The sequence below is a fragment of the Trichomycterus rosablanca genome, chromosome 12 (genome assembly GCF_030014385.1).
Source record: "Trichomycterus rosablanca isolate fTriRos1 chromosome 12, fTriRos1.hap1, whole genome shotgun sequence".
NCBI classification, from domain to species: Eukaryota; Metazoa; Chordata; class Actinopteri; order Siluriformes; family Trichomycteridae; genus Trichomycterus; species Trichomycterus rosablanca.
In genome coordinates, this window is record NC_085999.1 from 10,279,518 (window position 1) to 10,294,222 (window position 14,705).

At 36.5% G+C, this 14,705-nt stretch overlaps 1 protein-coding gene across 1 annotated transcript; it reads right to left on the reverse strand.

The window, feature by feature from the left end:
* Positions 1-6,044: 6,044 nt before the first annotated feature.
* Positions 6,045-13,824, reverse strand: tnfaip6 (tumor necrosis factor, alpha-induced protein 6). The gene is made up of 6 exons (XM_063006633.1): positions 13,617-13,824; positions 11,961-12,098; positions 9,148-9,309; positions 7,844-8,072; positions 7,685-7,725; positions 6,045-6,626 (listed from the first exon to the last, which is right to left on the reverse strand). Exons 1-6 carry the CDS (start codon positions 13,723-13,725, stop codon positions 6,526-6,528), a joined length of 780 nt encoding a protein of 259 aa, XP_062862703.1. The 5' UTR covers positions 13,726-13,824; the 3' UTR covers positions 6,045-6,525.
* Between the last annotated feature and the right edge of the window lie 881 nt (positions 13,825-14,705).

The following is a 14,705-nucleotide window of genomic DNA, read 5'->3' on the forward strand; positions in this document are numbered from 1 at the left end:
GCAATACGAATGTCCTTATTTGTCATGCCAATAAAGCTTCTTTTGAGTTTGAGTTTGAGTTTTAAACAATCATATACATCAGGACGGTTTTTGGTTTGTCCTGCTGCATTGGTTTTCGTCTTTTAGGCTTTTTTCCACAGCATTGCTTTGCTGACTTCTGTTAACCCATGTATTTAATTCTAAGTTCTCATTACATCACAAGGTGCCCTACAGTACAATGCAGTATGCATAAAATCCAGAACTGTTTGTGTCATACTTGATGTACTAGTGTCCATTTCTAGTTAAGGAGAGGCTGTGATAGCATCTCCACAAGACTCTGAGAGCATGTACTGTAAACAATCATTTACTTAATGTACTAGTGTCCACTTCTAATAGTGGGTGCATCCATGAAAGCATGAGGAGTTCACTGAAGGAAAGGCTGTCATAGCATCTCCACAACATTCTGATAGCATATACTGTAAACAATCATATTTACATTTCATTTACATTTTCAGCATTTAGCAGACGCTTTTATCCAAAGCGACTTACACACTGAGCGGAACACAATGAGCAATTGAGGGTTAAGGGCCTTGCTCAGGGACCCAACAGTGGCAACTTGGTGGTGGCGGGGCTTGAACCGGCAACCTTCTGTTTACTAGTCCAGTACCTTAACCACTGAGCTATCACTGGCCCCTATACATATACATCGGGATGTTTTTGGTTTACCCTGCTGCATTAGTGGTGGTCTTTTATAGCCCTGTTTATGTTTAAGCTTGTTTTTATCTATTTTTTCCACAGCATGGCTTTGCTGACTTCTGTTACCCCGTGTTTTTATACCTATGTTCTCATTACATTACAAGGTGCCCTACAATACAATGCAGCATGCATCAACTACAGAACTGTGTCATACTTAATGTACTAGTGTCCATATCTAGTAAGGAGTAAGGAGAGGCTGTGATAGCATCGCCACAAGATTCTGAGAGCATGTACTGTAAACAATAATACAAATGACGGTTTTTGGTTTGTCCTGCTGCATTGGTTTTCATCTTTTATAAGTCTTTCAGGCTTGTTTTTAACTACTTTTTTTCCACAGCATTGCTTTGCTGACTTTTGTTACCCCATGTACATATTTCTATGTTGTCATTACATTACAAGTATGCATCAAATCCAAAATTGTGTCGTACATAATGTACTAGCATCCATTTCTAGTTCACTGAAGGAGAGGCTGTCATAGCATCTCCACAAGACTCTGAGAGCATGTACTGTAAACAATCATATACATCAGGACGGTTTTTGGTTTGTCCTGCTGCATTAGTGGTGGTCTTTTATAGCCCTGTTTAAGCTTGTTTTTATCTATTTTTTCCACAGTATTGCTTTGCTGACTTCTGTTACCCCGTGTATTTAATTCTGTCATTACATTACAAGGTGTCCTGGGCGGCACGGTGGCTAAGTGGGTAGCACTGTCGCCTCACAGCAAGAAGGTCCTGGGTTTGAGCCCCAGGTGGGGCGGTCTGGGTCCTTTCTGTGTGGAGTTTGCATGTTCTCTCCGTGTCTGCGTGGGTTTACTCCGGGTGCTCCAGTTTCCTCCCACAGTCCAAAGACGTGCAAGTGAGGAGAACTGGAGATACTAAATTGTCCATGACTGTGTTCGATATAACCTTCTAAATTGATGAATCTTGTGTAATGACTAACTACTGTTTCTGTCATGAATGCAACCAAACAGGGACGAGCCCTCGTTCCTTAGGGCGATCGGGTGACGCACCATCAAAGGACCAAAGGGAAGAATTTTTTTTCTATCACAGCTGTGACTGTTCTGGAGTCAGTCTTGCCTCGGAATATCGTAGTCCAATCAGCGTCGAGTTGTGTTCCGTACAGTACCGCCCCTTTTAAGGCGATTTCAGTCTGACTGAAAATCGCCCCAGATTGCTCTTATAGACTCTCATGTTAAGGCTTTTTTTTTTTACTGCAGGTGCTGCAATACAATCTGAATGGGTTCCGGGAGGGCTCGCACTTACGTGCTTGCGTCACACGTAACCTGGTTTTGCAATATCATCACCATGACTACCATCACCTCAGTTTGGAGCAACTCCATCGTGTCATTAAGGGAAATGCCATTCAGTCGTCGTGGTAATCAGGATAAATTAGCAACTAAAGAATTAGGGCCACCCAGACCTAATTTAAACATCAAGCATCTACAAAGGGGGGAAAATCATATAAGTTACAAGTAAATTACAATTAAGTAATGTAATTTTTAAATTGTGAATTGTGATTGCACTTATTGTATCTCCCCAATTGTTTAATTGTACTTCTTCTTTCAAGCTTTTTGTATCTACTTTTTTTCCACAGCATTGCTTTGCTGACTTCTGTTACCTCATATATTTAATTTTATGTTCTCATTACATTACAAGGTGCCCTACAGTACAATGTAGTATGCATCATAGTGTTAATTTCTGGTAAGGAGTAAGTAGAGGTTGTGATATCATCTCCACAAGACTCTGATAGCATGTACTGTAAACAATCATATACATCATGATGGTTTTTGGTTTGTCCTGCTGCATTGGTGGTCTTTTATAGCCCTGATTGAGCTTTTTTTAGCTACTTTTTTTCTTACAGCATTGCTTTGCTGACTTCTGTTACCCCATGTATTTATATCTATGTTCTCATTACATTACAAGGTGCCCTAAAGTACAATGCAGTATGCATCAAATCCAAAATTGTGTCGTACTTAATGTACTAGTGTCCATTTCCAATGGCGCGTGTACCTGTGAAAGCATAGAGAGTTCACTGAAGGAGAGGCTGTCATAGCACCTCCACAACATTCTGATAGCATGTACTGTAAACAATCATATACATCAGGACGGTTTTTGGTTCGTCCTGCTGCATTAGTGGTGGTCTTATAGCCCTGTTTAAGATTGTTTTTATCTATTTTTTTTCCACAGCATGGCTTTGCTGACTTCTGTTACCCCATGTATTTGTTTCTATGTTCTCATTGCATTACAAAGTGCCCTACAGTACAATGCAGTATGCATCAAATCCAGAACTGTGTCATACTTAATGTACTAGTGTCCATTTCTAGCCCACTGAAGGAAAGGCTGTGATAGCATCTCCACAATATTCTGATAGCATGTACTGTAAACAATCATATACATCAGGACGGTTTTTGGTTTGCCCTGCTGCATTAGTGGTGGTCTTTTATAGGTCTTTCAGGCTTGTTTTATTTACTTTTCTTCCACAGTATTGCTTTGCTGACTTCTGTTACCCCATGTATTTATTTCTATGTTCTCATTACATTACAAGGTGCCCTACAGTACAATGCAGTATGAGGGCTGCACGGTGGCTAAGTGGGTAGCACTGTCGCCTCACAGCAAGAAGGTCCTGGGTTCGATCCCCAGGTGGGGTGGTCCGGGTTCATGTAACCAAATGTAACCAAAAGTGTAAAACATGACGTTAAAATCCTAATAAACAAATAAACAATGCAGTATGCATCAAATACAGAACTGTGTCATAATGTACTAGTGTCCATTTCTAGTGCACTGAAGGAGAGGTTGTGATAGCATCTCCACAAGACTCTGAGAGCATGTACTGTAAACAATCATTTACATCAGGACGGTTTTTGGTTTGCTGACTTCTATTACTCTATGTACTTAATGTACTAGTGTCCACTTCTAATAGTGGGTGCATCCATGAAAGCATGAGGAGTTCATCGAAGGAAAGGCTGTCCAGCATCTCCAAAAGATTCTGATAGCATACACTGTAAACAATCATATACAGCAATGGTAAACTAGACAATGAACATGTGTAATATTAAACCTTTTAAAAGCTATTATTCTATCTCTCACTGAACTGTGGCAATTCAGTAATGATCAAAGTTCTGCACTGTTTCCCGCTCCACCCATGCGGCCCGCTTTGGTACTCTACAAACCCTATTTTTTTAAAAACTTGGGACATTTAAGTAAAATGAATACAGAAATCCATAACTTTTTTGGCTGCAAGAACTGGCAATCTTGACTGTCTGAATGGCATAATGGACTGGCACTTTCCAGCAAAAACAATGATCTCAAGCACACTTACCAAAGCTTGGTTATGGAATCAGTCCTGGAATATCCTGGAGTGGCCTTCTCAGTCTCTTAAAATCTTCTAGAAAATCTTGGTGGGATTTAAAGAAAACAGTTTTGCACTGAAAGCTTTTGCACAAGAAGAATGGGCGAAGATTTCACTAGAGAGGTGTCAGAAGCTTGTAGGCAGGTCATAAGGATACATAAGATACATAAGAATGTACTATTGAGTACTGAGACAGGGGTTAAATAATACTAGATGTTTCTTTAAAAAAATCTAAATTGATCAGAATTGCTTGTATGTACAGTGGTGTTCAAAAAATAGCAGTGATTTAAAAAAAGTGAATAAAGCTCAAAATCATTATAATAACTTTTATTTCCATAAATGCAAATGCACTGAAAATACTACACTTTCAATTCTAAATCAAAACATTAACAAAATTTAGCCAGTTTGTGTTAATCCTTTACAGAAAGTTAAGATGAATATTAGGCTGTTCAAAAAAATAGCAGTGCCAGCATTTTTCATTAAAAACTCAACAAATCTATCTATAAACTGAAAATTTTAAGGTTTCACTTTACTTTAAATTACTGAACTAATATTTAGTGGCATAACAATTGTTTCCGAGATCTGTGTTGCATGGAGTCGACCAACTTCTGGCACCTCTGAACAGGTATTCCAGCCCAGGATGATTAGACTACATCTTCTGCATTTTTGGGTTTTGCCTCAAAAAAAAAAACGCACTTTAGATATCAGCCCACAAGTTCTCTATGGGATTGAAGTCAGGGGATCGGGCTGGCCACTCTATTACCTCAATCTTGTTTGTCTGTAACCAAGATGTTTTGGGTCATTGTCATGTTGAAACACCCATTTTAAGGACATTTCTTCTTTGACATAGGGCAACATGATCTCCTCAAGTATTCTGATATATTTACACTGATCCATGATCCCTCGTATGCGATAAATAGGCGTAACACCATGGTATGAAAAACATCCCTATATCATCATTTTCTACCGCCATGCTTTACTGTCTTCACAGTGCACTCTGGCTTGAATTCAGTGCTCGGGGGTCGTCTGACATACTGTCTACGACCACTAGACCCAAAAAGAACAATTTTGCTTTCATCAGTCCACAAAATGTTGAGCCATTTCTCTTTGGACCAGTCAATGTGTTCTTTGGGAAATTTGAACCCACTCAGGACACTGCAAGGAGTTCTTGCTGGTAAATTGGCTTCACTTAATCATCTTCTGTACTCACTGGTAACTTCAGATGTTCCTTGATCTTTCTGGAGGTGATTATTGGCTGAGCCTTTCCCATTTTGGCTATTCTTTGATCCAGTCAAACAGTAGTTCCACGCTTCCTTCTGCGTTTTTCAGGTTTTGGTTGTCACTTCAAGGCATTTGAGATCATTTTAGCTGAGCAGCCTATCATTTGCTGCACTTCTCTGTATGTTTTTCCCTCTACAATCAACTTTTTAATCAAAGTACGCTGTTCATCAGAACAATGTCTGGAACAACTCATTTTACCCAGTATTTCAGAAGGAAATGTGCTATGACCAACCTGTGCAACATTTGCCCCCCTCCTACCTTAAATAAGGGCCAAAATTGACACCCATTCTTCTGCAGAATGAATGACTTCACCAATTGAACTCCTCACTGCTATTATTTTGAACAAGCCCCTTTCAATCCATGCTTCGATTACTCAGAATGAGCGGTATGCATGTCCTAATTGTTGGGTTTGTTTTGTTTTCATTACTCTACTACACTTTTAAGTAATTTTTTTGCTATGTAGAAATAGCATTTCTACTAAAAACAGTGATTTATCAAGTTAATGGTGTTGGACTGCTATTTTTTTGAACACCACTGTATTAATAAATCTTCTTCCTCTGTTTTGTGTATATTTTCATTTAATTATATACACAGCACCATAATACCATACATGATGTGAGTGTAGAAGATTTCTTATTGCAACAATACATACACAATTTCATAAAATACAGTGCATTTCCATAAAAATGTGAAAATACAAATCTTGTTCCACTGATTCTATCATATAAATAATTTCAAATAAATGATTTCAATTTTGAGCAAAACCATTTATGTCTAATGCTTGAGGGTATTAAAACCACATACATGTTTCACTGGAATTACAGTGCATCCTGTATGTATAACATGAATTAATGTCAAACACCAAACCAGCTGGTCTGCTACATTTGTGCCAGATACAGAAACTTTTAAATAACACTGTTTCATATTGCAGCTAGTCACATGACCATGACCAGTAGTTAATTCTCATTAAACAAATACAACTGTTGTTTAATCACCTGTCATTTACTTTTTATGACTGCAGCTTACAGCAGAATGCAGAGAGACAGGATACAGCATTAAAATATAAAATAGAGTACAAATTTTAACACAATATGTGTTTTATATGGTAAAAAAAAACCTGAAAAGAAGCATTATTTCACAAATGATTAAGTAAAGGTGTTTGTGTCATGGTCGGACAGTTGAGTGGAATCTAGCGGTGTATTGTAGTCTGAAACCTCCAGCAGAGACAGAGGAATCTGTAAGGAACTTCAGTGTCATCACGTTACCTGAGAATATATAGATGAGAACAATATTAGTGACAAACTTATAATTACCACTCTGCCATGCAACATCCAACTAGCTGCTTTATTATCCATAGCAATTATAGGTAATTTAGCTAAGTATGTAAAGCTAAGTACGCAAAGTAAATAACTGTCAGTTGATTGTGCAAGTTTATTGTATATATCATCAAAGACTGCCTAGAACCAGCATGTAATACTCAGTATGCACACAAAATCTGGGTATCTTACGTCAGAATTACATAGATGCTGTGAAATTCAATATTATGCAACCAAAGCTCACTACTCACTTCTCATACCCAACAAGCAGGGAAGTATTGCCAATTTTAAAGTTAAAAAAATGTTCATTAAGTGAACTTCTGCATTTATTAATGCACAATTACATGCCTTAAACATGCAGCAAATGTTACATTCAGCAAATAAAAAGATTATGTGCACCACAATTTGCAGAAAAATGGATGCAAGGCAAGAACACATCCTGGATACGGTGTATATTGGCAGAGCAATACAGAATTACTCACTTGATTACAACCAGGAGCAATTTTGCCCAGCTAATTTACTTTACTAATAGTGACTGAAATTAAAGACCAAAACGTTTAGATTTTCAAGAAGAAATCAAAAAGTTAAATTCTAGGTGCTGATAACTCAGTTTTAGCTACATTTTCTGTCATATATGGTGTATCGTCTTTCAAAAAGTATGTTTTTGTGTGTGAAATGATGGGCATTGTAATTGTGTAAAAGAAAAGAAAAAATTACACATAATTTAAATATGTGGTAAAACATGTTAATATGAATTTAGTAAAAAATCATGAATGTTTACAAATAATGTAAAGATTTTTTTCTGACATTTGTTTCATTAGCTTGGACTAATACAATTAACAATTAACAGTTAAAACTACCACTTTGGGGTACTTTAAAATTAAACTAACTAGTGTAACTGTGCATTTATAAACACAAATCAGAACAGTGATTCTCAAAATGATCTGCCAACAACTGACAGGTAATCTGTGTAAGTACGATACTGACAGAATCAGGAAAACTAGTACCTGCGCTAATAAAGTCTTCAGGTAGATCATCCCCACAGAACCTACAAAGAAATAAAAAGATTAGTGTTTGTTAAAAAAATGCACAAAACAAATGGTACAAAATAAGCTCATAAGAAGCTCAAGACCTCTTAACCTGCTAAAAAATAGTGGACTTCATACCTTCCAGAAAAACCTGAGACATCATCATAACTGTCATAAATTTCCAGATAATCACTGATACAGTCTGTGTCATCCTCTATGTCAAAGTCGAGGAATTGCAGGTGAATCTTTTGGCCATAACGCACACGGATGTGCCAGTAGCAAATCTGATCGTCGGGGTACTCATCTGGATAACTAGGTGACTGTAAAATCTTCTCCTGGTCTGTATGCACACCTCCACACTCTTTTGCTGCAAAACATTTAAAAGTTAAACTGAATACTTACAGGAGGAAAATGACCTTTTTTCACTTAGTAAACTAGATTTTATAACTTACAACTTTCAGTTACATTGTTACCTTACACATTATTTTCATTTGTGAAAGTATAGACGTAAGCTCAACTTTTTGGTGTTAACCCTCCATCCAAATGCTCAAGTCAAGTCAAATTTATTTGTATAGATTATTTGACAATATACATTGTCTCAAAGCAACTTTACAGAATCCAGGACCAAAACTAAAACCCCCCTGAGCAAGCCAAGAGTGACAGTGGCAAGGAAAAACACCCTTAAAATTACAAGGAAGAAACCTTAAAAGGAACCAGACTCAACATGGACATCTATTCTCTTTGGGTGGCCTGAATGATAATTTAAATGAATTAAAATTAAACAATACATTTATTTAAAATTATTTCTAAGTTACAACAAGTGGAAAGCATAAGATGTGATTAGAGTGCATCATATTTCAGCCCAGTCTGTGGTAAAGTCTAATCGTGATAATGTTGTCTTTCTTTACCTTTCGTATGATGCTTATGACTTTGCATCTAGGTTACAAAGATTCTTAATCAACGGAAATTAAAAGTAAATTGTTATTTTGTGTATTATGTATGTTCTGAGATCAAGATGGGTTGAGTCTAACTGTAAATGACACTGCCCAGTATTAAAACCTTTTACTCATGGTATAATAAAACAGTTATCACATTTTCCTTGGGTTATGGTCTCATCTGTTTGAGTCTCAGTGGAGATTACAAATCAGCATGCTTTCATAGTTGGCTGACATTAAGCTTACCAATTTTTCTCCAGAGACAACATCAAATGTGTGATTCAGTATGTTTAAAAAATCTGTTTAGAAAGTTAATTACCCACAGTGACTGGATTTTTTGCCAGTGGTTACTGCATTTACTGTCTGGGCAGCACACCAACCCACCAACTAACGTATTGTCTAGTCAGAAACTCATTTGGACCATTCCCTTAACAAAACAAACGTCACAATGGAGATTTAGAATCATGCCAGAATTATTTCATTACCATCTGTCCTGGTCTTACTCACACTTAGGGTTGTAGCAGTAGACATCCCACTTTTCACTTTTGTTTAGCCGGTAACCATAATCCACAATTCCAATCTTCCCAAAGCCACAATTGGAGCCAGCTTTGACAATGGGATATCCCACACGCCCTTTATCAAACCATCCAGCTGCACACACATGGAAACCTATGGGAAAACAAAAAATTCTTAATAAGATCCTGCCTTATACACTATATGGCCAAAAGTACTTAGACACCTGACCATGAGCTTGTTGGACATCACATTTCAAAAACAAATAACAAATGGTTTTAAAATAGAGTGACCTGTATGTGATCATTTCAGCTATAACAACAGCCACTGTTTTGAGAAGGCTTCTTACAAGACTTTAAAGTATGTCTGTGGGAATTTGTGCCAATTCGGTAAACAAGCATTTCTATAGTTGGGCACTGATGTTAGTCATTCCAAATGTCTGATGTTGCAGTTCATTTAGGAGCTGGCACGGTCATGATGGAACAGGAAAGGGCCTTCCTTAAACTGTTTCTGCAAAGTTGGAAGCATATAAATTCAACAATTTGATATTTAGAAGGGGTGCCCCAACACATTTGTCCTGTATAGACTACACACATTGGCAGAAATGAGCATCTATTTAGTCTTTAGAAAGTAGCAAGTTGAACATACTATATTAAGTCATTTGTTTGTTTGTTTTTTCATCGAGCTGAGCACTTTTGGAAAATATGTATATGTATAAAATAAATGTTATGAAAAAATGTCTTTGTGGTTAATTATCTCACACTGAGCAATCTCATACTGAACATGTAAGAGAAATCTTACTTTTAAATGAGGTTCATTCATTACAAAAAATATAAAGGGTGCAATCTCCCTTTTCTTCATGAAAGCATTTTTAATACCTAATAAGATTCATAGCAAGCTATTTTAGAGAACTCCCCAATACATAATCCCTTTTTGTCTTACCCCACATGTTTACAGCATTGTTCAGGTCAGGGAAAAATGACAATTTCCGGAGTGTTTTGTTTGGATTTGGATGCATGTTTTTAATAAAAGTCCTGCTGTGTGTTTCAACAACAACAAGGCTTCTGCTTCATTTAAAATAAAAATGTATCCTAACAAGGTTCCCAAGATCCTAAACAGACAAAAAACATCACATCACAGGTTTTCCACTATAATTAACAGTATAACCAAACTCATCCTTAGTGTTTACTGCTATAAAGCTCTAGTTTATATTACCTCACTGTGGGTCACTGAAAGATCCAGCAGACTTCAGATGTTTACATAAAGATGGTTAGATAATGGAAAGGCAAGTCTTTTAAATCTTTTGTTGGATATCGTATCTAGTTGTAGATTTGAAGGCTTGGTGGCCCAAAAACTGTGGGGCTCAACTGAGTCTTGTGGAAAAAGGTTTGTTACATCTGGAGAATGTGTCAGTTACACTGTGTTCATAAGAATTTCTAACCCAATTTGTCAGTTTTACATTTAAGTAATTGACCACAAAGAATATATTTAATTTATCTATTTTACCCAAGGGTGCCAGCTCACACTCTGTCTATAGAAAAATGTAAATTTGTATTTACAAAGCCCATTTCAAGAAATGTTGGGACAATTTCTAAAAAAATGCAATAAAAGCTCAAATCTGTAAAGTGTTAATTCACTTGAACCCTTAGTTAACAGACAAAAGGAGAAATAAAAGTTGTGTTTTCAATGTAAAACTTAATTCTATTTGTAAATATAAACAAATTTAGAAATGTATGCCAGCAACTCACTCAAAAAAGCTGTGACAGAGGCATGTTTATCACTGGCTCAAATCTTTTAATTATACTTTTTAATCATTGTGGAATTTTTGCCCTTTGTTGGTATGTACAACACTTAAGCTGCTCAACAGTCCTAGGTCACTGTTGTCCAATTCTACTACTCATGTCACACATTTTCAATAGGAGACAGATCTGGACTGCAAGTGAGCCAGTCAAGCACACGCACTCTATGTCTACAAAGCCATGCTTTGAATAGAGCCTGGAATTATCCTGCTGTAATGAACATGAGTTCCTGTGAAAAAAAGATGCATTTCATGATGTAGTGGCACCTGTGTTAAGTGACAATAATTTTCACAGGTATTCCCGAGCCCATGTGGCTATGTCCATCATGATAGCATGATAGTTTCTGAAATCTATCCATCCATCCATCCATCCATCCATCTATCTATTATTATTATGTGTTTTAGGTACTAAGTCAGTAGATAGTGTTTTCCTGGAGAGTTGTCCATAACTGAACTAAAATCTGGCCCCAAAAATTTGAGTTTAACTTCTGAAGCATACTGACTAATATATTAATGTATGTACAATATTATTTATAAAGTAACCATTTCATAAAACACATTGTGTTCAACCACATAAACCAAACATTTCAAGTTACACACAGCTTCTAGGAAAACTGGTAACTGATGGAAATGTTCTGTGTGATTGTTTGGGGTACGGGGAACAATGCTCTACAGTGTTCTAAACCATGCTGGTACAATTAGAAGGCTTTAAAGTGAAAGTCAGAGTTGTAGACCTCCTTAAAGTGTCCACACATATGTAAAAGACCAAACGGTGATTGTGTTTAGAGTCAAAACTGAAAATCAAATTTAAAATATAACAGCTGTAGTTTTATCACAACAAATAACATACAGTATTCAGCAATTATATGGAGCTAAATATTTAGCATCTATTTAAGCTTTTTTTCTGTTCCATGTGTTTTTAAATGTAAATCTTGGTAACAGTTGTTGAACCTGCACAGATTTCAACTTCTACTGCCATCTAACAAGTGCCAAAGCTGGAAAAACAGACCTATTTGTCTTGCAGCTTCCAGTTGATCATAAGTTGCTAGTGATCCCCCCTCAAACTTGCAAACAGCCTTGGCCTCCTTAAAAGTTAGCTGGTATCTTCCTTTGCGAGATTCCCGATGGTACACACCAGCAGCTTGTTCTGCAAGGAAAAACACATCTCAGTCAGTGCTGTTATCAGCATCAGCTGATTGGTCAGCCTACAAGTTGATCCAGCTTGCTCTGGTCAATGTACCAAAAAGCCAGATGCTCTTTAAAATTCTTGGGTGACAGGTAACCGTTTAAAGCAATAAAAAAATAATCTAAAGAGTTTTTACTAGAATTAGTTAGAATTTTGAATAAGCAGCTTTTTAAACAAAAAATATATTTTTTTTTTATGCTGGCCACTTATTTTACAATTTCACAAACATGACCCAGTAAAAGCTGGACCTCATTTCTCAATACTAATTTCCAATCAATATTTCTTCCATAAGATCTTATCTTCTATCTATAAGACATCTACACTTCTGTGGTGTACCAAACAGTTTCTGTTTTCCATTTGTGCTTTTTAGAAAAAGACTGACATATAAAGTGAAACATAAAACAGCACATATAATATACACTATAGCCCCAAAAACTCAAAGTTTGTGTAGTGAAATTGAAAAATACAAAGTGTAATTTTTAAATAAATGGATTAATTTTGACTTTCAGTGTATTGAGGGGCACTGATGTTGAATGACTCAAATGTTCTGAGGAAATTACCAGTGAATTACTGTTTTTTTAATGAAGCATTATGGTTGCTTAAAACATAGTGAAGTAATTTCCCAGATTTTACAATCGTCAAATGCAGGATGGCCTGTAAGCACTAAGACCGTCATAAATGTCTGTCTCCTAGGGTTGTCAACAAAAACACATACAAACACACACTGTACTATTCCAAAAACGTCAGGGCTGGCTGCTCTAGACTGCCCTAGACATGAATAACTGGATAAATAATTAGATTTATAGTGCTATGAATTTGACGCCAAGTCAGTAAAAACAATGAATCAAGGAATTATAAAGTGTCATGTACAGAACAGGTTAATACAATACTATAATTTTACCTTATATTCTAAAATGGGCCAGAAAGGTTTTTTAGAAGGTATTTGGTGTCTTAACAATTTTGTTGGTACAACAAGGAACTGATTTTATTATTATAAAAAAAATATTATAGAACTATCCATTAAGAATTGTTTGGAACAGTTTAATACCATAATTCATGTGCCTCTTCTGATATTTTTAATATCATTACAATATGAACACATCAGTGTTTTAAGTAAGAGAAATTAATAAATAATAATAGTGACTTTACAATTACTAGTTTAGTACTTAACTGTTGATCAATGTCCTATTTTCATGTATTTTTAATCTGGAAATTTGAACATAATGTAGTAGAGCTTGTAATAGTAGAGTTACTATACAGTAGTGGAACTTTTAATAAATGTAAAAGTACAAAATAAAGATAAATCACAAAAGTTCAAAGAAATAAGAACACCTCCCTTGTTACCTAATTAGCTTTTGACTGTATGTGTAAAGTAACATAATCATCTCTTTAAACTAAATTTCAGCTTCTTCAGTATTTCTGGAAGCACAAACTTTTAAACAATTACAGATTAATAACAATAATAAAAAAAAGAATTACCGAGCCATATAGAGTTGTGAAGTATTCCGTTCTTGTATCCCCATGCCTGTGTTTCCTGTAAGACGCATACTAATGCAAGTAAAGCGGTTATAATGTGAATGAGTAGCATCCTCAGCCCCGCACAGCTGTACACTGACCAGCCAGACTGACCTCACCACTGGTGAACGAACATCCCCTAGCTGCAGTTACTCATCTTTATATAGCTGCTGAGCTGAGAGCACGCGCGGGGGGAGGAGCCAGCTCAGTGCTCACGTTCAACATGCTGCACAAACTTACAGCAGCAGCACAGACTAATAAAACTGAGCCAATAAACTCACCGACCAACGCGGTTTTATCTGTGGAAAACGTTAAAAATATATTTAAAAAGTAAGAAAATATAACAAACTACATAAACAAAGAACATAAAAACACAGAAAGGTAAAGCAGGGTTAGTTGGCACAGTGTAGTAAAAAATGCAACAAAAATGTAGAATTAGAATCACATCTTTGCCCTGTTCATCTACAATCATAAGACAAGTTAAACCTGCTGTATTTTGAAATTTGGGATACGTTTGTTTGTTAGGATTTTAACATCATGTTTTACACTTTTGGTTACATTCATGACAGAAACGGTAGTTACTCAATACACAAGATTCATCAGTTCACACAAAGTTATATCAAACTCACTTGCATGTCTTTGGACTGTGCTAGGAAACCGGAGCACCCGGAGGAAACCCACGCAGACACGGGGAGAACATGCAAACCACACAGAAAGGACCCGGACCGCCCCACCTGGGGATCGAACCCAGGACCTTCTCGCTGTGACAGTGCTACCCACTTAGCCACCGTGCTGCCCTTGGGATAAGTAAAGCTTGGCAGTTGTAGCCAGTTGTGGTTAAGGTACTGGACCAGTAATCAGAAGGTTACCGGTTCAAACCCCACCACTGGAGTCTCTCTCTTTCCCTCTCCCTGGTATGTTTATCTTTTTTTTTTTTATTATAGGGCAAATTAACCCTATATTTCTGTATAAAATGGCTACATAAAAATAAACCTGAGATATGAATGTTTTAATTCTAGTTGAATTGTATGATGGACTACATTTAACTGACTG

Bases quoted from the DNA above. Each gene is read 5' to 3' on its own strand.
- tnfaip6 (XM_063006633.1), bottom strand. From the start codon at position 13,725: ATGCTACTCATTCACATTATAACCGCTTTACTTGCATTAGTATGCGTC. The intron at 12,099-13,616 runs GTAATTCTTTTT...TTTTCCTTGCAG, and splicing joins TCACAACTCTATATGGCTCG to AACAAGCTGCTGGTGTGTAC. The intron at 6,627-7,684 runs GTACTAGTTTTC...ATATATTCTCAG, and splicing joins TGAAGACTTTATTAGCGCAG to GTAACGTGATGACACTGAAG.